Raw genomic sequence first — 23394 nt, forward strand, 5'->3', positions numbered from 1 at the left:
GCACTCTAAAATGTGCAGTTTTGTCACAAAACACATTGCCACAGATGTCTTAAGTTTTGAGGGAGCGTGCAATTGGCATTCTGACTACTGGAATGTCCACCAGAACTGTTGCCAGAGAATTTCATGTTAATTTCTCTACCATAAGTCGCCTCTAACATTGTTTTAGAGAATTTCACAGTATGTTCAACCAGCCTCACAACCACAGACAACGTGTATGGCGTTGTGTTGGCGAGCTGTTTCTGAAGTTAGTGTTGTGAACAGAGTGCCCCAAGTTGGCGGTGGGGTTATGGTATGGGCAGGCATAAGCTACGGACAACGAACACAATTGCATTTTATCTATGGCAATTTGAATGCACAGCGATACCGTGACGAGATCCTGTGGCCCATTGTTGTGCCATTCATCAGCTGCCATTACCTCATGTTTCAGCATAATAATGCACGACCCCATGTTGTAAGGATCTGTACACAATTAAAGGACACTGAAAATGTCCCCGTTTGTCCATGGCCTGCATACTCACCAGACATGTCACCCATTGAGCATGTTTGGGATGCTCTGGATTGACATGTATGAAAGCATGTTCCAGTTCCCGCCAATGTCCAGCAACTTCACACAGCCACTGAAGAGGAGTGGGACAACATTCCACAGGCCACAATCAACAGCCTGATCAACTCTATGTGAATGAGATGTGTTGTGCTGCATGAGACAAGTGGTGGTACACCAGATACTGACTGGTTTTCTGATCCACGCCCCTACCTTTTTAAAAAATGTATCTGTGACCAAAAGATCCATATCTGTATTCCCAGTCATGTGAACTCCATAGATGTAACGGCTGTCTATCTCTTCCTCCTCATCTGACGAGGAGAGGCGAGAAGGATCGGAGGACCAATACGCAGAGTGGTAAGTGTCAATGTTTTAATAATATAAACTGAACACTACACAAATAACAAAATAACAAATGTGAACGAACCGAAACAGTACCGTGTGGCGACAAACACTGACACGGAAGACAAACACCCACAAACCAACAGTGAAAACAGGCAACCTAAATATGGCTCCCAATCAGAGACAATGCAAAACACCTGCCTCTGATTGAGAACCATATCAGGGTAAATGAACAAACCTAAACATAGAAACAAATAACATAGACTGCCCACCCCAACTCACGCCCTGACTATACTAAATAAAGACAAAACAAGGGAAAATAAAGGTCAGAACGTGACAATAGATTAGGGCCTAATTTATTTATTTCAATTGACTGACTTCCTTATATGAACTGTGACTCAGTAAAATCTTTGAAATGGTTGCATTTATATTTTTGTTCAGTATAATTAAAAAAGTATTCAACAACTTTGTTATGGCAAGGTTTAATCAGTTTCTGTGTATAAAAGTGTTTTATCTTTTACCAGATCTATTGTGTTATATTCTCCTACATTCCATTCACAGTTCCACAAACTTCAAAGTGTGTCCTTTCAAATGGTACCAAGAATATGCATATCCTTGCTTCAGGGCCTGAGCTACAGGCAGTTAGATTTGGGTATGTCATTTTAGGTGAAAATTGGGGGAAAAGGGGCGGATCCTTAAGAGGTTATGGCAAGGCTGAGAATCAGTTTAGGAGTAAAAATGTGCTCAGCAATTCAGAAATAAGTTGCATGGATTCACTCTGTGTGCAATAATAGTGTTAAAAATGATTTTTGAATGACTACCTCATCTCCGTACCCACACATACAATTATCTGTAAGGTCCCTCAATCAAGCAGTGAATTTCAAACACAGATTCAACTGCAAAGACCAGGGAAGTTTTCTAAGGGCACTTGTTGGTAGACTGGTAAAACATTTAAAAAAGCAGACATTGAATATATCCCCTTGAGCATGGTGAAGTTATTCATTACACTTTGGATGGTGTATCAATACACCCAGTCATTACAAAGATACAAGCGTCCTTCCTAACTCAGTTGCCGGTGAGGAAGGAAACCACTCAGGGATTTCATCATGATGCCAATGGTGACTTTGAAACAGTTACAGAGTTTAAAGGCTGTGATAGGAGAAAACTGAGGATGGATCAACAACATTGTAGTTACTCCACAATACAAACCTAAACAACAGAGTGAAAAGAAGGAAGCCTGCACAGAATAAAAATATTCCAAAACATGCGTCCAGTTAGCAATAAAGTAAAACTGCAAAGAATTTGGTAAAGAAATTAACTTTATGTCCTTGGGGCAAATGCAACACAACACAACACATCACTGAGTACCACTCTTCATATTTTCAAGCATGGTGGTGGCTACATCATGTTATGGGTATGCTTGTCATCGGCAAGGACAAGAGAATTGTTTGGGATTTTAAAAAAGGAAAATCTGGTTCAGTCTGCTTTCCAACAGACACTGGAAGACAAATTCACCTTTCAGCAGGACAATAACCTAAAACACAAGACAATTTTACACTGGAGTTGTTTACCTAGACGCCATTGAATTTTCGTGAGTGGCCTAGTTACAGTTTTGACTAAAAACGGCTTGAAAATCTATGGCAAGACTTGAACATTTATGTTTAGGAATGATCAAAAACCAACGTGACAGAGCATGAACAATTTTACAAATAATAATATGCAAATATTGTACAATCCAGGTGTGCAACACTCTTAGAGTCTTATCCAGAAAGACTCACAGCTGTAATCGCTGTCAAAGGTGATTCTAACATGCATTGGCTCATGGGTGTGAATACTTACAGTTGAAGTCGGAAGTTTACATACACCTTAACCAAATACATTTAAACTCAGTTTTTCACAATTCTTGACATTTAATCCTAGTAAAAATTCCCTGTATTATGTCAGTTAGGATCACCACTTTATTTTAAGAATGTGAAATGTCAGAATAATAGTAGAGAGAATGATTTATTTCAGCTTTTATTTCTTTCATCACATTCCCAGTGGGTACGAAGTTTACATACACTCAATTAGTTTTTGAGTGTATATATTAGCATTGCCTTTAAATTGTTTAACTTGGGTCAAATGTTTTGGGTAGCTTCCCACAATAAGTTGGGTGTTGGGTGAATTTCTCCATTCCTTCTGACAGAACTGGTGTAACTGAGTCAGGTTTATAGGCCTCCTTGCTCGCACACTCTTTTTCAGTTCTGCCCACATGTGTTCTATAGGACTGAGGTCAGGGCTTTGTGATGGCCACTCCAATACCTTGACTTTGTGGCCCTTAAACCATTTTGCCACAACTTTGGAAGTATGCTTGGGGTCATTGTCCATTTGAAAGACCCATTTGTGACCAAGCTTTAACTTCATGACTGATGTCGTGAGAGGTTTCTTCAATATATCCACATAATTTTCCTGCCTCATGATGCAATCTTTTTTGTGAAGTTCACCAGTCCCTCCTGCAGCAAAGCCCCCCCACAACATGATGCTGCCACCCCCGTGCTTCACGGTTGGGATGGTGTTCTTCTGCTTGAAAGCCTCCCCCTTTTTTCTCCAAACATAATGGTGGTCATTATGGCCAAACAGTTCTATTTTTGTTTCATCAGACCAGAGGACATTTCTCAAAAAAGTACAATCTTTGTCCCCATGCGCAGTTGCAAACCGTAGTCTGGCTTTTTTTATGGTGGTTTTGGAGCAGTGGCTTCTTCCTTGCTGAGCGGCCTTTCAGGTTATGTCGATATAGGACTTGTTTTACTGTGGATATAGATATTTTTGTACCTGTTTCCTCCAGCATCTTCACAAGGTTGATTTGAACTTTTCGCACCAAAGTTTGTTCATCTCTAAGAGACAGAACACGTCTCCTTCCTGAGCGGTATGACGACTGCGTGGTCCCATGGTGTTTATACTTGCATACTATTGTTTGTACAGATGAACGTGGTATCTTCAGACGTTTGGAAATTGCTCCCTAGGATGAATCAGACTTGTGTAGGTCTACAATTTTTTCTCAGGTCTTGGCTGATTTCTTTTGATTTTCCCATGATGTCAAGCAAAGAGGCACTGAGTTTGAAGGTAGGCCTTGAAATACATCCACAGGTACACCTCCAATTGACTCAAATGATGTTAATTAGCCTATCATAAGCTTCTTAAGCCATGACATCATTTTCTGGAATTTTCCAAGCTGTTTAAACGTAGAGTCAACTTAGTGTATGTAAACTTCTGACCCACTGGAATTGTGATACAGTGAATTATAAGTGAAATAATCTGTCTGTAAACAATTGTTGGAAAAATTACTTGTGTCATGCACAAAGTAGATGTCCTAACCAACTTGCCACAACTATAGTTTGTTAAGATGAAATTTGGTGAGTGGTTGAAAAACGAGTTTTAATGACACCAACCTAAGTGTATGTAAACTTCCGACTGCACAAAAAAAATGTCATTAAGGGTATTGTGTGTAGATGGTTGATAAAAATATATATTTAATATATTATGAATTCAGGCTGTAACATAACAAAATCTGGAATAAGTCAAGGTGTATGAATACTTTCTGAATGCACTGTAAGATCCTTGGACCTTAAAGAGTAACGGTCGGCTCTTCTACATTCCTTAATAGTACATTCTTGGGCTACGCCAAACAGTACCTATCATGTAACGGGTAATGGAGAATCACTTTAGCCGGTACAAATCCTTTGTAATAGTATCCAAGCAGCAGCACATGGCAGGTAAAGGTAGGTATCACTGTTTCATTAATACTGGACAGGTCCCTTGATTATGAATTATTCACAAACTTTTAAGTAGACAGCAAGAAAAATAACACACATTTTAGGAAATGGTAAAGAAAAGCTTCAATGCGTTAATTACAGTGTATCACATGGACCTACACATACATCATAGGCCTACTGCCATTTTTATTTTATTTCTACCTTTCATTTTTAATTACTGTGGTTCCATTACAGAATACTACGTGGTTTAGTAGCCCAAGTAAATGCAGAGTGTGGTAGATTAAGCCCACAAATAGAGCAGAATACTCCCGGTATATTAGCTGCTACTGTTAGGATACTGTAGAGAGTTTGTCATGACGCCTTGTACAACTATTGGCGCATTCAACCAGTAGCGCATTCATGCCCTTGTGCGCCGCTCTCGTGAGAAACTATTTCAACAACTGTGCGCGGGCCCGAGACGGGTGAGTACTAGGACTACAGGCGTCTCGTCTCTCGAGGACAGCCGAATGTGGAAAACACTATAGCTAACGAGCGAAGGACGGTACAATTGGAGCGGGATCCCTTGTGGATTACGTCGCGGTGGCTAGCAAGCTACAATATTAAAAGGATATTTACACCAAGGTAAGGGGTGTAAATGAGTGCGGATGTTTTACCGGGTTGTACTCGAAAAACAACACCGCTGCTAACGCCACTGCTAGGCTGAAGTAGTTAGAATAATTTAGATAGCAAGTTCAGCTAACTTGGTTAGCTAAATTACTCGACGTCGTTGGCCGGATAATATAGCTGGTAAACTAGCTAACATTACTGTGTAGATAGCCATTGTATGTGGCTGGTTATGTGATAATTTCGTTCACCACAGAGGAGGCCTTGTTGTACATCGCTACAGTAAATAACTCTCCGACCTAACGTTAGCCAGCTTTTTAGCTATTGTTAGCTAGCTGACTACTACCTAGCCTTGGCAAAAACATAATAATAAAAAAACAAGCTTTGGCTACATTCGGATAGGCCGCGCTCCAGCCACTAACGTTATTAAACAACTAACGTTAACGTTAGCTGACTCCCATCATGACCATGCCATACCAAAATTGTCTGTCAACTCATGTCATTTGTTGAATTTGTCAGCTAACCTTAATTAGGTAATTTTCGCAGCAAGTGAGAATTGAGGTATTGCGATCTATTTTTCTGCTAACTACTATAACGATTAAAATATGCTTAATTGATTTGTTTACGTTGTACGCTAACTAGCGTTTGCAATGGGGATGACATCGTCCCAGCATTTTGCTTACAGAATCTGGGCCTCCATAGCTAGTTAGTTGAATATACCTTGCAACCTTCCACGTGTTTGCTAATGGACTGTTTTTAAATGTCTGTTGGCGATGGTATTGTCAGAAAAACTCTAACATGAATGGGCGCGTTCCAGTCGGATTGTAGACGAACTGAGCTAATGGCAATCAGATGTGGTAGGTGTAGTATAATTTCTGTAAATGTTATATTCCTTATCCCATGTTTCTCAATTTACAAATCTTCAACTCATAGTAGTAAGACAATGTTTTGTAGTTCCAACATTATTTAATGCAGTTATACCTAGACTATATTCCGCATGATTTCATATAGAGCTATTTTCTTAAAAAATATTTGCCCAGTCTAATACCCGATATTGGAGAACATCTTACAATTGAAATGCATGTCAAAATAATCAAATTAAGACTCTTAAGATATCACAAACGAGGTGCAACAGCAGCTGCTTAAATACTTTCTGTAACACTCCCACGTCTTGCTGGAAAGCTCAGTTTAGTAGCTATCACTCGCAAAACAAAGCAATTTGCAGGTTTGCGCCTTAAATGGCTGCTGCTTTTATTCTAAAATGAAGAATGTAACGGGCTACTTTATCGAGTTATACATGTCAATTTACTTGAAAGGAAAATGGTCTCCCTAATGAGCTATTTGCAAATCGAGCTGCTAGCTCTTGTATCTATGTTGTGATTAGTTAGCACAATTCTGCAAGTTGTTTTACTGATTCGCCATGACTGGACATAAATGTGCACTGCATCCATCTCAGGTCCATTAACAGCTACTTAAGAGGACCATGGTCTTTTATGTTTGTGTGATTTACTTCCCCTAAGCATAACCTTATTTTTAGGACTACCATTTCAGAGCTCTGTTGGTGGGGTTGCACAGAAACAATTAATCAGACTTCCAATATTGGTGTGTTAGGGCTGGCCTGGGTTTTAATCAAATGTAATTGCTGACTGCCTGGTTCATGACTGTAGTAGCCTGTCCTTTGTCACTCCCTGACTTGCTGGCAACAGCACATACATAGTGAATCGAACATGGTAAACCCCAGATAGTGACAGTCCTGTGTCTCTAGCTGCGGTAATTCCAGTTTGGTGACACTCATGCAGTGAGGTCATTCTTATCCTTTACAAAGCATGACTAGTCACTTGACTAGCTCTCTGCCTCTTTAGTTCTCTCCATCTTAATCAGTATCCCTCTCCTGCAGCATAGATTGAACATGATACTGGGCGTGTGTGTGTTTTGCAGAGGAGCACGGCTGTATATGGATGTTTGAAGATGGGTGTTTCTGCCTTCAGATTCTAACCCTCAACATACCTTCTCCATGGCAACACATCAGCTACTGCTGATAATGCTGTTCTGTTCAGGCCGATTTGGATGCTCTGCCCAGGCTGCTCTTGTCTACCAGGATGTTAAGTGACTAAATCCTCTGTTTCTGTGAGTAAACTCACTATGAGTAAACTTGTGTGTGTGTATATAATAAAACTACTGTTATATTTTTGTGAAGGGGGTGTCACAAAGCATGCTTTTTTTGCTGTTGAAATGTGAGAGCTAGGCAAGGGCTGCACTATCTGTTGTGAATTTCTCCAACCTGAAACTGTTTGGCCAAATCAAATTTTATTGGTCACATACACGTGTTTAGCGTATGTTATTGCGGGTGTAGCGAAATGCTTGTGCTTCTAGTTCCGACAGTGTAGCAATATCTAACAATTTCACATACCTAATGCACATAAATCTAAGTAAAGGAAGGGAATTAAGAATATATAAATATAAGGATTAGCAAGGTAAGAGCGGCATAGGCTAGGATACAGTAGAATAGTATAGAATATAGTACATGCATATGAGATGAGTAATGCAAGATATGGAAACCCGATAAAGTGACATTATTAAAAGTGACTAGTGTTCCATTTATAGAAGTGGCCAATGATTTCAAGTCTATGTAGGCAGCAGCCTCTCTGTGCAGTGACTCGGGTGGTTGTTGTCCTTGATGATCTTTTTGGCCTTCCTGTGACATCGGGTGCTGTAGGTGTCCTGGAGGGCCGGTAGTTTGCCCCCGGTGATGCGTTTGGCAGACCGCACCACCCTTTGGAGAGCCCTGCGGTTGTGGGTGGTGCAGTTGCCGTACCAAGCGGTGATGCAGCCCGACAGGATGCTCTCAATTGTGCATCTGTAAAACTTTGAGGGTTTTAGGTAACAAGACAAATTTCTTCAGCCTCCTGAGGTTGAAGAGGTGCTGTCTTCACCACGCTGTCTGTGTGGGTGGACCATTTCAGTTTGTCAGTGATATGTACACCGAGGAACTTGACGCTTTCCACCTTCTCCTGTTGATGTGGATAGGGGGATGCTCCCTCTGCTGTTTCCTGAAGTCCACGATCATCTCCTTTGTTTTATTGACGTTGAGTGACAAGTTATTTTCCTGGCACCACACTCCCAGAGCCCTCACCACCTCCCTGTAGGCTGTCTTGTCGGTGTTGGTAATCAAGCCTACTACTGTTGTGTCGTCTGCAAACCTCAATGATTGAGTTGGAGGGGTGCATGGCCACGCAGTCATGGGTGAACAGGGAGTACAGGAGGGGGCTGAGCACTCATCTTTGTGGGGCCCCAGTGTTGAGGATCAGTAAAATTGAGGTGTTGTTACCTACCGTCACCACCTGAGGGCGGCCAGCCAGGAAGTCCAGAACCCAATTACACAGGGCTGGGTTCAGACCCAGGGTCTTGAGCTTGGAGGGTACTATGGTGTTGAATGCTGAGCTATAGTCAATGAACAGCATTCTTACATAGGTATGCCTCTTGTCCAAATGGGATAGGGCAGTGTGATGGCGATTGCATCGTCTGTGGACCTATTGGGACGGTAAGTAAATTGAAGAGGGTCTAGGGTGGAGGTGATATGATCCTTGACTAGTCTCTCAAAGCATTTCATGATGACAGAAGTGAGTGCTACAGGGTGATAGTCATTTAGTTCAGTTACCTTTGCAGTCTTGGGTCCAGGTGGGGACAGCAGACTGGGATAGGGAGAGATTGAACATGTCCGTAAACACACCAGCCAGCTGGTCTGCGCGTGCTCTTAGGACGCGGCAAGGGATGCCTTCTGGGCTGGCAGCCTTGCGAGGGTTAACACTTAAATGTCTTACTCAAGTCGGCCACGGAGAAGGAGAACCCACAGTCCTTGATATCTGCCCGCGTCGGTGGCACTGTGTTATCCTCAAAGCGGGCAAAGAAGGTGTTTAGCTTGTCCGGAAGCAAGACGTCGATGTCCGCGACGTGGCTGGTTTTCCTTTTGTAGCCCGTGATTGTCTTTAGAACCTGCCACAAATGTCTTGTGTCTGAGCCGTTGAATTGCGACTCCACTTTGTCTCTATACTGAAGTTTTGCCTGTTTGTTTGCCTTGTGGAGGGAATGACTACTGTTTTTATTCTGCCATATTCCCAGTCACCCTGCCATGGTTAAATGTGGTGGTTCGTGTTTTCAGTTTTGTGCGAATGCTGCCATCTATCCACGGTTTCTGGTTAGGGTAGGTTTTAATAGTCACAGTGGGTACAACATCTCCTATACACTTCTTGATAAACTCCGTAACCGTCTCGGTGTGTGTATATACATCAATATTATTCTCTGAAGCTACCCGGAACATATCCCATTCCGCGTGATCAATCTTGAAGCGAGGATTCTGATTGGCCAGACCAGATTTGAATAATCCTTAGCACGGGTACTCCCTGTTTGAGTTTCTGCCTATAGGAAGGGAGGAGCAAAATGGAGTCGTGATCAGATTTGCCGAAAGGAGGGCAGGGGAGGGCCTTGTATGTATCCCGGAAGTTGGAATAACAATGGCTGTGTTTTTACAGCACGAGTGCTACAGTCAATATGCTGATAGAATTTAGGTAGTCTTTTCCTCAAATTTGCTTTGTTAAAATCCCCAGCTACAATAAATACAGCCTCAGGATATATGGTTTCCAGTTTGCATTGTCCAGTGAAGTTCCTTGAGGGCAGTCGTGGTATCGGCTTGAAGGGGGATATACACGGCTGTGACATTAACCGAAGAGAATTCTCTTGGGAGATAATACGGTCGGCATTTGATTGAGGTATTCTTGAAATGGGCATGGTCCAATTGACTCAACAACCAAAAATACATCTGCGTTTAACTTAATGAACCAGAAAATAAATGTTAGTTATGGTTGGTTGGTTTGTCAAAGTTAGCAGGCTAACTCATTGATCCTGCTTTGTAGTATACCCCTGTTTTATTTGTTTTATTTCCATTTTGAGGAGAGTATTGGTCTTTCTTTGGAATGGTAGGATGATTGCATGTGCTTGTGTTATGAGGTGGAGGAATGGGTTGTCACTGCAACTGTTTAGCCTTCATGGAAGGTGTTTCCATGGATTCATTTAAGAGTGAAACTAGGCCCCTCTTCTGATGAGACTTTATTCCTTTATCAGCCAAAGTGTTACGTCTGTCTGTCTTTATTGTTGCAGAGTTGTGTTCTTTGTGGTAGACCGATGGTACATTTCCACCGGGGAACCTGTTTTGCATCCTGCTGGTTGAGTTCTATGCATTCTGTCCCTTTGCAGGTGTCTGTCTAGATTTGATGTAAATGTTGACACTTGTCATTCATGGGAATTCAGTCCCCCCTGCCCTCTTCTAACAATACGCTTGACAAAGGTTTTTTAGTCATGTTCTTACCAAATCAAGATGTAGGCTATATCTAAATTACTGTAGCTGTGGCTTTAAGGCATTATACTTTAAGAGCAACCATAAGAGCTACCCTTTTGCATGCTGCTGCTACTGTTTTATATGCTCTGTCTGGTGCCTGCCTGAGTAACCTTTTGTTCACCAGTCTGTTGCAGGATGCCAAAGAATATCCAGCTGCTTTTAGTAGGAATACCTCTGTCTGTGTAATAGCCTTCAAATGTTAATCAGGGAGGAGAGGAAAGGGCAGTGAATGGATCTTCTGTCTAGTCTATTGTCAGTTTATTAGCTAGTATCGTTAGGTTGGTAATGAGGTCTGTATAGAATGGATGAAAGATCGTTGCTGTTCTAGCATTCTGTAAGGTCATGCCATCATACCTGTTGCTGAAACATTTTGTGACATGGTATAAGTTGGGTGGTCTGAAATATTGAGAGACAAAAGGCCTGATAATAAACAAATACAGCCATAAGCCTGTCAAATGGTGACTAGTGATATTTGTTTTTTTACCTGGACTTTGTGGGCTGCTAAAACTTTGGCCATGGTGCTAACAATTATAATTTTATTGGATGTTTTACTTTCACTTTGCTCTTACAGATAGGCCATGCCTCATGGGAAGTCTATTTTGGATTTGATTGGATACAGCAGTTACCATTTAGAGTACACAAGTAGTGGAAATTTATGTTATGGTGGGGTGTCTGTTAAGAGGGTATGTATGGAATGGTTTTGATATCCACTCTGAACGTGCTTTGCATTTCATGTATACTCTGACTTTTTTGTGTTTTGGGGTGTTCACTCCACTGTGAGGCTGCTATGGGGTCGGAGGTCAGAGTGTATTTAACAGTACTTGTGTTTTCAGACTCTTACCCTCTCCAGTCTCTTTTGTCTAGTCCACGTGGTCAGAGGAAGGGAGCAGAGAGGCAGGAAGGAAGGTGTCAGCCATGCTGGAGGTGGAGCTGCCAGAGCAGGCAGACTGTAATCTGAGAAGGGCTGAGCCCAGGAGAAGGGGCCCCACACCTCAAGAGAGAGAGAGAGAGAGAGAGAGTGAGTGAGGGAGAATGTGAGCATACTCTCTCCAGTCTATTGGACTCCTTAGCCTACAGGGAGCAGCAGCGACCCTCTGTCTTATCCGTTGCATAGACTGTGTAGAGCCCTCTAGAGGGACTGCTCTGTTGTGCTCAGCCAGGACTGTCGATCTCTTTCACCCTGCTGCCTGCCTGGGAGTTCCCTCTCTCTGCCTGGAGCAGCTGCCTTCTTGACTGACTGGATCAACCAGAGGATGCAGGGAGTGTACTTACACCAGGGCTCGACTACGCTTTCAGAAGGAGAAAAACACTGCCAGTGTTTCCTTAGCTTCCTCTTCAACGTTCTCCCTTTCTTTCCCCCTCTCCCTGGTTGGGCTGCCTGCCTGCTGCCAAAGCTGACTGCTGCCCAAGCTGCCTGCTAGGCTCTGGGAGCTGGATATACTTGTGTAACATTCCTGAATTACAGCAACGTGTTTTTTGGTCTCTGTTCGCCCCCCCCCCTCCGGGTCCTCCACCCTTTCTTGGCCTTTTCCTGGGCTGTACTTTAAAGAGGATTTTTGGATTCTAGCCTTCTGCTCTCTCTGCTGTGGTGGTGAAAGAAGAACCTGGATCAGAGTGTCTTTCTGTGTGTTCTCTATCTGGCTCTGTATGAGGCTTCCATCCCTCCAAGGTGTCTGTCCCTGGACTCTCAGGCTCTGATAGAAGTAGTACATCTGTGTTTTCAGATGGGTGTTTAGGCAGAGACCCAAAGGAGGGGGTGGGGGGGCCGGAAAGGAGCGGCCCTCTGTTATGGGCTGTTTTGTTTCTATGGAAAAACCGCAATGAAGAGTTCCCTCACTCTCTCCCTATGTCGGGCAGAGCTAATGTGCAGCCTATGAACTCATGGAAGGGGGTGCTCAAGCTCTTCACATGCATAGCCACTAGAACAGCCAACAACCCCAAAGGTAAGAAGTCCTATTTGCGCTCTGTGGCTCATAAATGCTCCCCTGCTAATTTTCAGTGGGAAAAATGTCTGTTGGAATGGAATGTTTGCCCTTTCCCATGCTCCTCCTATACCTGGGGTGCAACTGTGGCGTCATAAATACCTACAGGTGTTCACTTCTGTCCTGACATTTGGCTTTGTTTTCTGCAAGGCACTGCAGATTCTAATTGATTGTGTGTGTGTGCAGGTTCGTGAGAGAGATGACATGAGTGGAGAACAAATAATGGCATGTTTGTGTTGAGAAGAAATGGTTTAGTTTTTTTCGACACTCATGGTTGCCAACTCTCTCATTCTGTCTCCCTCTCTGTGTTCAGACGTTGGCTGTTACGTCACTTTATTGGACTGCTTTAAAGTGGTTGTGTGTGTGTGGAGGGCACAGGCAGACAGTGTGTGTTTGGTAGTAAACAGCAGCAGGAGTTTACAGTAAGGAGGCAGGGCAGGAGGAGACTCGCCCGACTCTTCTAGTCCACACAAACTCAAAGCCAGATGCCTACATGGAGGAGGCTGCTGATGCACATGATAGTGTTTTGTTTTGGGTTTAGCCTGCATCTGCTAGTTTCTGGTGCTCCTTACCGGCTGTCATCTTCAATAAGTCATATTTTAACAGGGTAGTGATGAGAATACATGGTTTTTACACAAAAACATGATTCAACAAATGGGTTAGACCGGGGTAGCCAGATGTTAAAACTACAAATCTGACATGAGTTCGGTGCAGAGATTTGGGTCAATAATAATATATGCCATTTGACAGATGCTTTTACCCAAAGCGGCTTACAGTCATGCGTGCAAACATTTGACATATGGGAATCGAACCCACTATCCTGCCGTTGCAAGCACCATTCTCTACCAAGTCTGCCAACTGAGCTACAGAAGACCACAATCAGGACCTCGATCCAGGGATGCGAACATGTCGCTTTTCGGCATCCATGTGAATCGGGGGGGTGGTCTCATCACTCAGTGGCTGAGGCTCTGGACTGAGCACACAGTTAAATGTGTTGAACTTATTATAGAAGTAGTTACTGCACTCGTTGCTCAATTCATGAATAGAATGTATCAGTGAATTGTATTTCCTGTATCTTTCTGAAGTACCTCCTGATTTCTGTCCGTCTGCCTATCTGTTGTTGTGTAGCCAGTTAGCATGCCTAAACAGTCATTTCTAAAGGCTTTCCCAATGAAATGTTTACTGCAAAGTAGGCGTACATGTCAGCTTTATCATGATTTGTATCAATCGGCTGAGCATTTGATTTGCAAACTCTCCCATCACATGAAACACTGTTACAAGAACCGCCACAAACACCTCTAGCTTAATACAATGGTATCTTGCTGGTGTGCAATTGATTTTAAAGGGCAACTATGCCCTGTGTGGTTTAAGCATGGTTGTGGACTTGTGGAATTCGGCAATTCTACGTAGTGCGCTATGCATTCCTGTCTGGGAGACATTTCATGATCAACATTCAACCCAGACCAAAGACCCCAACTCCCCCTACTAGGACACTTTTCTCTCGTTATTGTGGTTTAGAAAATTAGGAGTATTGCGATTTTAATCAAATGTGTATTTGTTCTCCAGAAAATATTAAAAAAATTGCACTACACAGGTTTTTCATGTGTTTCCATGAACATTTGTTTTGTCACTTTGTGGGCACTTACCAGTTTGCATCCTTGTCAATCAGTTGACTGATTTTGTAAAGTAATTTCTATGTTCGTGTCAGGTAGTGAGGATATTTAGCAAGGTCTAGCCCTAGTTGTTGTAATGTGATGTGATAGCCGGCCTAAATGCTAGTGGACAGTGTAAAACGTAAGTGCCTCTGAATTTCAGATGGAACATTCTTAAATATTTAAAGGAAGTTCTGAGGGAAAAGACTGAAGGGGGAAATCGATGCTTCATGTAGTAATATACTTTGCATTAGTGTTGTTAACCCATTGCATGATGGAAGCTGTGGTGTTTCAGCAGAATATGTGATGGGCCAAGAGCGCTCAATATTAGCACTTGTCTCAGAGAGAACTGCCGTAGCCATGACGTCTTCTTTCCACAGCTCACTGGTTAACGCTGCATTTGTATTGGCTGAAGTTTGAGCAGGTCCCAGTCCCAAACACATGTCCACCTTCAGTGTATACTATAGCTAGAACTGTTGACCATGACCAGCACTGAGTGGTTGCCCAGCAGAGAACAGAAGGTGGGCTTATGGGCCTTCACAGAACTGAGTCTTCAGTGATGCTGATTGGTGTGTTTCTATGGAGACCTCTGCTGCGTTTGACTCTATTTTTTGTCTTGTTTTTACTCCACTAGTTAACCTCTATTTTCTCTCTCCCCTTTCAGAGGTCCTCACATTTCAAGAGAAGAAGAAAGCCTTATTTGGGAATCTTATGGACGAAGGCAAGCAACATTTTCTTTCTCGTGTGTGTCCGTGTGAGTGAGATCTGTATGAGAGAGCTGTGTTTTTGGGTTAACGCGGGGAAAGTGGCTTGGTTGGGAAAACAGGAGGTGTTTGGAGGATTGGTATTTTATTGGGATCCCCATTAGGTGTTATGAAGCAGCAGCTACTCTTCCTGGGGTCCACAATGTAGAGGTCATCTAATGAAGGCCCAGTGAGCTACCACCTTGAGCTGGTTTAGTAATCAACTCCTCTCCATGTGGAGGGACATTTTGAGCCACTCCTTCTCGTGTGCCATTTCCCCCACAGTTTCTCAACACACATTGAGGGAATTGCTTTGGCAATGTAAACTAGAGGTCGACCGATTATGATTTTTCAACACCGATAACGATTTATTGGAGGACCCAAAAAAAGCCGGTACCGATTAATCGTACTATAAAAATAAAAAATAAACTATATATACACGTGTATGTGTAATAATGACAATTACAACAATACTGAATGAACACTTTTATTTTAACTTAATATAATAAATGAATTCATTTTAGTCTCAAATAAATAATGAAACATGTTTGGTTTAAATAATGCAAAAACACAGTGTTGGAGAAGAAAGTAAAAAAGCTAACGTTTATTTGCCTTGCTCAGAACATGAGAACATATGAAAGCTGGTGGTTCTTTTTAACATGAGTCTTCAATATTCCCAGTTAAGAAATTTTAGGTTGTAGTTATTATAGAACTATTTCTCTCTATACCATTTGTATCTCATATACCTTTGACTATTAGATGTTCTTATAGGCGCTATAGGATTGCCAGCCTAATCCCGGGAGTTGATAGCCTTGAAGTCATAAACAGTGCTGTGCTTCAAGCATTGTGAAGAGCTGCTGGTAAATGCAGGAAAGTGCTGTTTGAATTAGTGCTTACTAGCCTGCTGCTGTCTACCACTGCTCAGACTGCTCTATCAAATCATAGACTTAATTATAATAAACGCACAGAAATACGAGCCTTAGGTCATTAATATGGTAAAATCCGGAAACTATCATTTCGAAAACAAAACGGTTATTCTTTCAGTGAAATACGGAACCGTTCCGGGTGGCATCCATAAGTCTAAATATTGCTGTTACAGGCGGCCCAAACTGCTGCATATACCCTGACTGTTTGCACAGAACGCAAGAGAAGTGACAATTTCCCGAGTTAATATTGCCTGCTAACATGAATTTCTTTTAACTAAATATGCAGGTTTAAAAATATATACTTGTGTATTGATTTTAAGAAAGGCGTTGATGTTTATGGTTAGGTACATTGGTGCAACGACAGTGCTTTTTTCGCAAATGTGCTTGTTAAATCATCACCCGTTTGGCGACGTAGGCTGTGATTCGGTGATAAATTAACAGGCACCGCATTGATTATTTGCAACGCAGGACAAGCTACTTAAACTAGTAATATCATCAACCATGTGATTATGTGAAGATTTTTTTTTTTTATAAGATAAGTTAAATGCTAGCTAGCAACTTACCTTGGCTTCTTGCTGCGCTCGCGTAACAGGTGGTCAGCCAGCCACGCAGTCTTGAAATCGGCCCTAATTAATCGGCCATGCCGACCTCTAATGTAAACACGTTTCTCATGCCAATAAAGCCACAAATTTTAATTGAATTGAGTCGACTCCTAACATAACCTAAACTCTGCATACTGTCTGTTCGTCCCTCTTATCGGATTGGCACACCATTTCTCACATCTGACCCCCCCACTGTAAACACATGAAAATAAATAAGCAATACAAATATGGTTGACAACTATTTCCCCTATATGCATTTAGCAGCAACATACCACTGCTAAATCGTGGCCACCAATGTAAAAAAGGGGGAGTAAAAATGTTTCTGTGTAAATTTAAATGACTAAAACCATATTATTTATTTCAGTAAGATCATCTTTGAGAACTAACACTCACCAAAATAAAAACTAGATGGTCAGGAACAATCGTAAATTCCCAAACTGTCATGGCATGGGGCCCCCATTTAAAAAAAAATAAAAAAAAAAAATAAAAAAAAAAAATAAATATATTTTTATGTTTTTAGTCTTTCAAGTGGCATAAGAACACTGCATAAGCCATGGCAAAATGTGTAGAATTGCAGGAAATTCGATTTAAAACAGCTAAATTGCCTCTGCTCCTCTAAAACCGTGCCACAAGCCCACTACCAGGCTGATTTTGTCACCGGTGCTTTAAAAGAATCCTGGGGGGAAACACTAGATCTCATGAAGTGATGAAGGGTGTGAAATGAAAATGTGTTATTTGCAATTCCCACTCCCCCTGAGAGTCCAGACTCATAGTAAGCATCTCCAATCCAAAATTAAATCTAGAATCGACTTCCTATTTCGCAACAAAGCCTCCTTCACTCATGCTGCCAAACATACCCTTGTAAAACTGACTATCCTACAGATCCTTGACTTCGGCGATGTCATTTACAAAATGGCCTCCAACACTCTACTCAGACTACATCCAATTTGCTATCACAGTGCCATCCGTTTTGTAAACAAAGCCCCATATACTACCCACCACTGCGACCTGTATGCTCTCGTTGGCTGGCCCTCACTACATATTCGTCGCCAAACCCACTTGCTCCAAGTCATCTAAGTCTTTGCTCGGTAAAGCCCCGCCTTATCTCAGCTCACTGGCCACTATAGCAACACCCACCCATAGCACGCGCTCCAGCAGGTATATTTCACTGGTCATCCCCAAAGCCAACACTTTGTCAGCCTTTCCTTCCAGTTCTCTGCTGCCAATGACTGGAAAGAATTGCAAAAATCGCTCGAGACTCATATCTCCCTCTCTAAATTTAAGCAGCAGCTGTCAGAGCAGCTTACCGATTACTGTACCTGTACACAGCCGATCTGTAAATAGCACACCCAACTATCTCATCCCCATATTGTTATTTATCCTCTTGCTCTTTTGCACCCCAGTATCTCTACTTGCACATCTATCACTCCAGTGTTAATTCTAAATTGTAATTATTTTGCCTCTATGGCCTATTTATTGCCTTACCTCCCTAGTCTTCTACATTTGCACACACTGTACATAGATTTTTGTATTGTGTTATTGACTGTACGTTTGTGATGCAGTACTTGACATGGACTGAAATACGTGCTCGTACTGTTTTTATATTTGGGTACAGGAGCTCCACAATACTTTGGCGCAAAGTTTTACTGCTTGAGCTTGTAGAATATTTTGAGGTGCTGGTATTTGGCTCCGGTGAACTCCTGCCCAAGTCAAGCACTGGCACAAGACCTGGCTGTTTTGGGTGTTCATTGGGAGGTTAATTTCCACTATTTATGAGGAAACTGCTTTGATTTGATCTCTGCAGTAACCTCCGCTCACCTGCTCCCTCACTCTGGCCTGTACACCCTGGTTCTAAATCATAAACATCTTCTCTTCAGTAGGAGAAACACTCATGTCGCCTGTTCCTTCTATGATCCTCGCTGCAGGCACACCAACGAGCATACTCTCAGAGCAGTGTTTATGCTCATTATTGCACCAGTCCCATGGCTGCCTGCATCTAGCAGGGACCCAGGAGGGCCAAGCAGCAGACAGACTCTGGGATGAGGGGGTAGAGTAGGTTGCTGGTGCCAATGCCTCCAGTTGACAAACAAAACTAAAGAGCTGTCTGCATCTCCCTCCCTGCTGCACTGGAGCACACCATTGCCCACATGCAGGCTGCAGAAGCAACACACACACAAACACTCTGTTGCCGTCACTGCAGACTTCCTGCTAAGGGGCTCGCTCACGCCCACATATATATTGTACCTCACACAGACATGAACAGCCCAGGGTTAGAGTTATCAGGGATCCTTGGGACGTCCCTAACCTTAAAGGGATACTTCAGGATTTTGGCAATGAGGCCTTTTATCTAATTCCCCAGAGTCAGATGAACTTGTGGATAGCATTTGTATGTCTCTGTGTCCAGTATTCCCTTTATTAACCCTAACTCTAACCCAGGGCTTTACGCTGACCTTTTTTACAAGGAGCACATGTTGAAAAATTTAGGAGCACAATGAAAACTATTTCAGGTAACAAGCTATTTTCTTTGTAGTAATGGTGCATGCATGACGGTCTTGAATCTGCGCTCAGCGTATTCTCCATGGGGCTGCGGTACAGTGATGTAATCATTGCAACAATTATCATTATCTTTTTTGGGGGGCGCACTGGTGCTCCTAAATAAAAATTACAGGTCGCACTAAAAATATTTAGGCACATATGTGAGAGAAACTGTAGAGCCCTGCCCAAACCCTTACCGTAACCATTTTAAAGGTAAACTTAATGGGGCAGGGATGTGACAACAATCCCAGATAGCAAGGACCAGACTACAGCCACCAAGTGCAGCTCTGCCACTTGAACAAGATGCGTTCTTAGCTCCTATACGTCAAGCTCTTTATTTTTGTTACTGTATTTTTTAATTATTTTTTTTAGATACGCTCATCTTCGCCTTGTTGTTCTGTGCTAATTTAGTCCACAGTTGTTGCTTGTGTCCGGAGCTGCTCGCTAGGAGGCCTATAAATAGGTAGAGCTTTATCAGAGCAGATGTGTTTACAGGCAGGTTCAATGACACCTACACGCACAGCCCTGCTGCCCAGTCTGCCCCTCTCTTGCTCTCCTCCACTCTCCCTTTCTGTGCTTCCTACAGTATCAGTGAACTACCTCCATTTTGGCTGGACCACAGTGCCCCCATCATGGCTGTCTTCCTGCCTGCCTCCCAGTCTCTGAGCTGTACAATGTGCTACGGCTTTGGGTTATATAAAGCAACAGCAGTAGCAGCAGGGCCAGGGGTGGGTCACACCCAGCTCCTGCCAGGCGGCCCAGGGAAAATCCATCCCTCCCTCCCGTTCCCCTCGGTGGGCCGTCCCATCCACAAAGCCCTCAACCACAGCCTGTTGCCATGGGAACAGCTGACAGGAAGCAAGCTAGCCCTCTGCTTTGCTCTCAGCCATCCCAGTCCACTTTGCCGTCTGGAACCGTAATTGTTTTTACCATTAAAATCTGTGTCGCTCTCCCAAACCCAAAATAGCCCCTCCAAGCTGTCTGCTTGCCCTGTGCTGGCCAGACTTTATCAGAGCAAATGGACAGATGGGTGTATCACAGAGCCTCCAGGCTGACCCTCGGAGAGAGGGAGGGGAGATGCTCATCAGTGTAGAGGGCTGCCTGCCCTGAGGCCCCAACCAGGCCCGCTGTACTGCAGCTGTGCTGGGAGAGGAACATTACTATCAGTGAGAACACATCTCCTTAGAGGCCCTGAGGCCTAGCTCTTTGTTAATTTACATGGCAGGGGTCTCGGCATGGAGAAGATGAAATCTAGCGCATGTCTCCGTCTGCCTCCGTTATAGCGATCTCCATGACTTTGTTAGTCGGGTATTCATTCATCATAGTCCATGTGATCTATATACCTTATGTACTTTATGGGCCCTTCTCTGTTTTTATACCATATTGCCAACATGACCTGGTCAAGCCTCTCATGGAGACTGTTACATTTGTCTTCACATTCTCCCACTACTATCACCTATTTTACGGTGTTCTCACCAAATGTCTAGTTCAGTTATTCGCCCAGTGTGTCTCTTTAACCCCTGTGTTTCTCAACAGAAATGAGTCGCCAGACCGCCACAGCGCTGCCAACAGGAACCTCCAAGTGCGCCCCCTCCCAGCGCATCCCCACCCTGTCCGGCACTACAGCCTCTAACAGCGACCTGGCCAGCCTGTTTGAGTGCCCTGTCTGCTTCGACTATGTGCTGCCCCCCATCCTGCAGTGCCAGAGCGGCCACCTGGTCTGCAGCAACTGCCGGCCCAAGCTCACTTGCTGCCCCACCTGCCGGGGCCCGCTGGGCTCCATCCGGAACCTGGCCATGGAGAAGGTGGCCAACTCTGTGCTGTTCCCCTGCAAGTATGCGTCGTCGGGATGCGAGGTAACGCTGCCCCACACAGACAAGGCGGATCACGAGGAGCTGTGTGAGTTCCGGCCGTACTCCTGCCCCTGCCCAGGGGCCTCCTGTAAGTGGCAGGGCTCGTTGGACGCGGTCATGCCCCACCTCATGCACCAGCACAAATCCATCACCACGCTGCAGGGCGAGGACATTGTGTTCCTGGCTACAGACATTAACCTGCCTGGGGCAGTGGACTGGGTCATGATGCAGTCCTGCTTTGGTTTCCACTTCATGCTGGTCCTGGAGAAGCAGGAGAAGTACGACGGCCACCAGCAGTTCTTTGCCATTGTGCAGCTAATCGGCACGCGGAAGCAGGCAGAGAACTTTGCCTACCGCCTGGAGCTCAACGGGCACCGGCGACGGCTCACCTGGGAGGCCACGCCCCGTTCCATCCACGAGGGCATTGCCACGGCCATTATGAACAGCGACTGCCTGGTGTTTGATACCTCCATCGCGCAGCTGTTCGCTGAGAACGGGAACCTGGGCATCAATGTCACCATATCCATGTGCTGAGGACTGTCAGGTGGACAGCCACTACTAACACACACACACACATACAGACACATATACACACACTCCACACTACAGGAAACCTGGGTTTGGAGAGGAGCAGGGTGTAAGTGTTGTCCCAAGGAACCTGTTGCCATTGTAAATTGTGGTTTAGAACTTTCACAGACTGGTAAGAGCTTGATGCAAACAATGGAACTCTATCCCTGGGATTACATTTTAGGCTTCAATACAATATTTGTTCAATAATTAAAGGTAAGTTTTTCTGAGAATAATCCACCAATGCCCTTCAACCCAGAGCACACCTATGGAGTGAACACTTCAACAGGTGGGGGTTCAGTTTGTGATCCATCTTTGCAGAGGGAAGCTGGCAGAAGGGTTACAGATGGTGAGAGACTGAGTGGGTGGACTCAATTTGAGGGAGGGTGAGGCATCAAAAACAATGGCAAATGTTTTTATTTTTTATATATTGCATTTCAGTTGAGTCGAAGTGAAATTTAACTATTAATGTTTTTGATTTTTAGTTATGTTGTCCTTTTTTCCCCTCCTTGGATGAGAAGGTCCTAGTACTGTGTGCACGGACATTGGCTGAAAAGCTAGTTTGGTCTCTCTGGAGTCCAACGGTTTCAGCCTAAACCACTGAATATCTGACAAGGGGTGTATTCATTACGCCAATTCTGTTGCAAAACGTTTTGTCTGTTGCAAAGCGTTTTACAACTAAAACAAGAGTTTCTATTGGACAAATTCAGGTAGGTCCCTCAGTTTCGTTCTGTTTGGTTCTTAAACGGTAAATGTTTTTCCGTTGAAAGATTTAATGAATACACCCCAGGAATGAGGACAGTTTCTACAGTTATAATATCGTTATTATTAAATGGAGATTGTTATCATTTTTGTAATGACTTTTAATGAATGAAAAAGGCTGTACCCTTGTGGCTAATCTTCAGTGTTTGTAGATCAATTGTCGTTCTTTCGAAAACTTCAATGTATTTTATTTTGTAAGTTCGTTTTCTCTCGTCGTTTGTCTGTCTTTGTCTAAATTCTGTTTGTGAGTGGGCGTAGCAATGCCAAACATCTCTGATACATAGTACTGTTGCTGGTCCCCATCTCTTAATAGTCTTTTGTTTTATTTTGTCATTAAATAAATCTCTTTTACATACCTTGTGCAATTTCTCCATCCCTGCGATTTGCTATAGGCAATAACAGCATTATTTATTGGCAGGGATTTACTCCAACCACGCAATTATCATTCTAGTTAAGCACGTTATACTCATCAGATGGCTTTAATCATGTAGACATGCATGAGTGCACTGCTGATCACAAAGGTTTGTGTGTGGGGTGCATTGTTGATTATAGTACATTGTGTGTGTGCCTGTTTCCCAGTCCTATCCAGCCCCGTATGGGGTGGAGGCTGGAGCGTCTGTGTTCTGGCCTAGTGAATGAAGGGTTAGCTCTGTAGGACCATAATTACCAGAGGCCCCCAGGACGCCCTGGGGACTTTGGCACCCAGCCAGCTACACTCCACTGGGGAACACAGACCACTCTTTCTCTGATCATGCTGCTGTTTTGTCTTCACGCCACTTCCGTCATGCATTATCTCCCCCAGTAGTGGCCCTTAAAGTAACAGCCATGTTCAGTCATGTGTACTGCTCATTCTGTTTAGGGGAAAGTGCTCCTGTTTCCTTCCCAGGCCTCATTCAATCAAAGCTGCAATTAGATGTGTCCATAAGTGGTGGAGCAAAGCAGTCATGGGATTTTGATCACTAACTGGTATCTGCTATTCTAGTGTGTTGCTGTGTGAGGTGCAGAGTAGTGGTTCCCGTGGTGATCTACAGCACAGGGTAGTTTCCTTGTGATGAGGTCATAGATGAGGCCTTATTTTCCCTGCCCTGAGGAAGTTTGGTCTGTTAGGCAGACTTTCAGGGTGGATTATTTCATCCTTGCTC

The 23394-nt window shown here is 43.5% G+C and overlaps 1 protein-coding gene across 1 annotated transcript; it reads left to right on the forward strand.

Annotated features, from left to right (window-relative positions):
- The first annotated feature begins 5073 nt into the window (after positions 1 to 5073).
- Positions 5074 to 22612, forward strand: LOC120053887 (E3 ubiquitin-protein ligase Siah1-like). Its single transcript, XM_039001173.1, has 3 exons — positions 5074 to 5256; positions 14929 to 14985; positions 20607 to 22612. Exons 2-3 carry the CDS (start codon positions 14976 to 14978, stop codon positions 21455 to 21457), a joined length of 861 nt encoding a protein of 286 aa, XP_038857101.1. The 5' UTR covers positions 5074 to 5256; positions 14929 to 14975; the 3' UTR covers positions 21458 to 22612.
- The last annotated feature ends 782 nt before the right edge of the window (positions 22613 to 23394 follow it).

The sequence above is a fragment of the Salvelinus namaycush genome, chromosome 9, assembly GCF_016432855.1.
Source record: "Salvelinus namaycush isolate Seneca chromosome 9, SaNama_1.0, whole genome shotgun sequence".
Classification (NCBI taxonomy): Eukaryota; Metazoa; Chordata; class Actinopteri; order Salmoniformes; family Salmonidae; genus Salvelinus; species Salvelinus namaycush.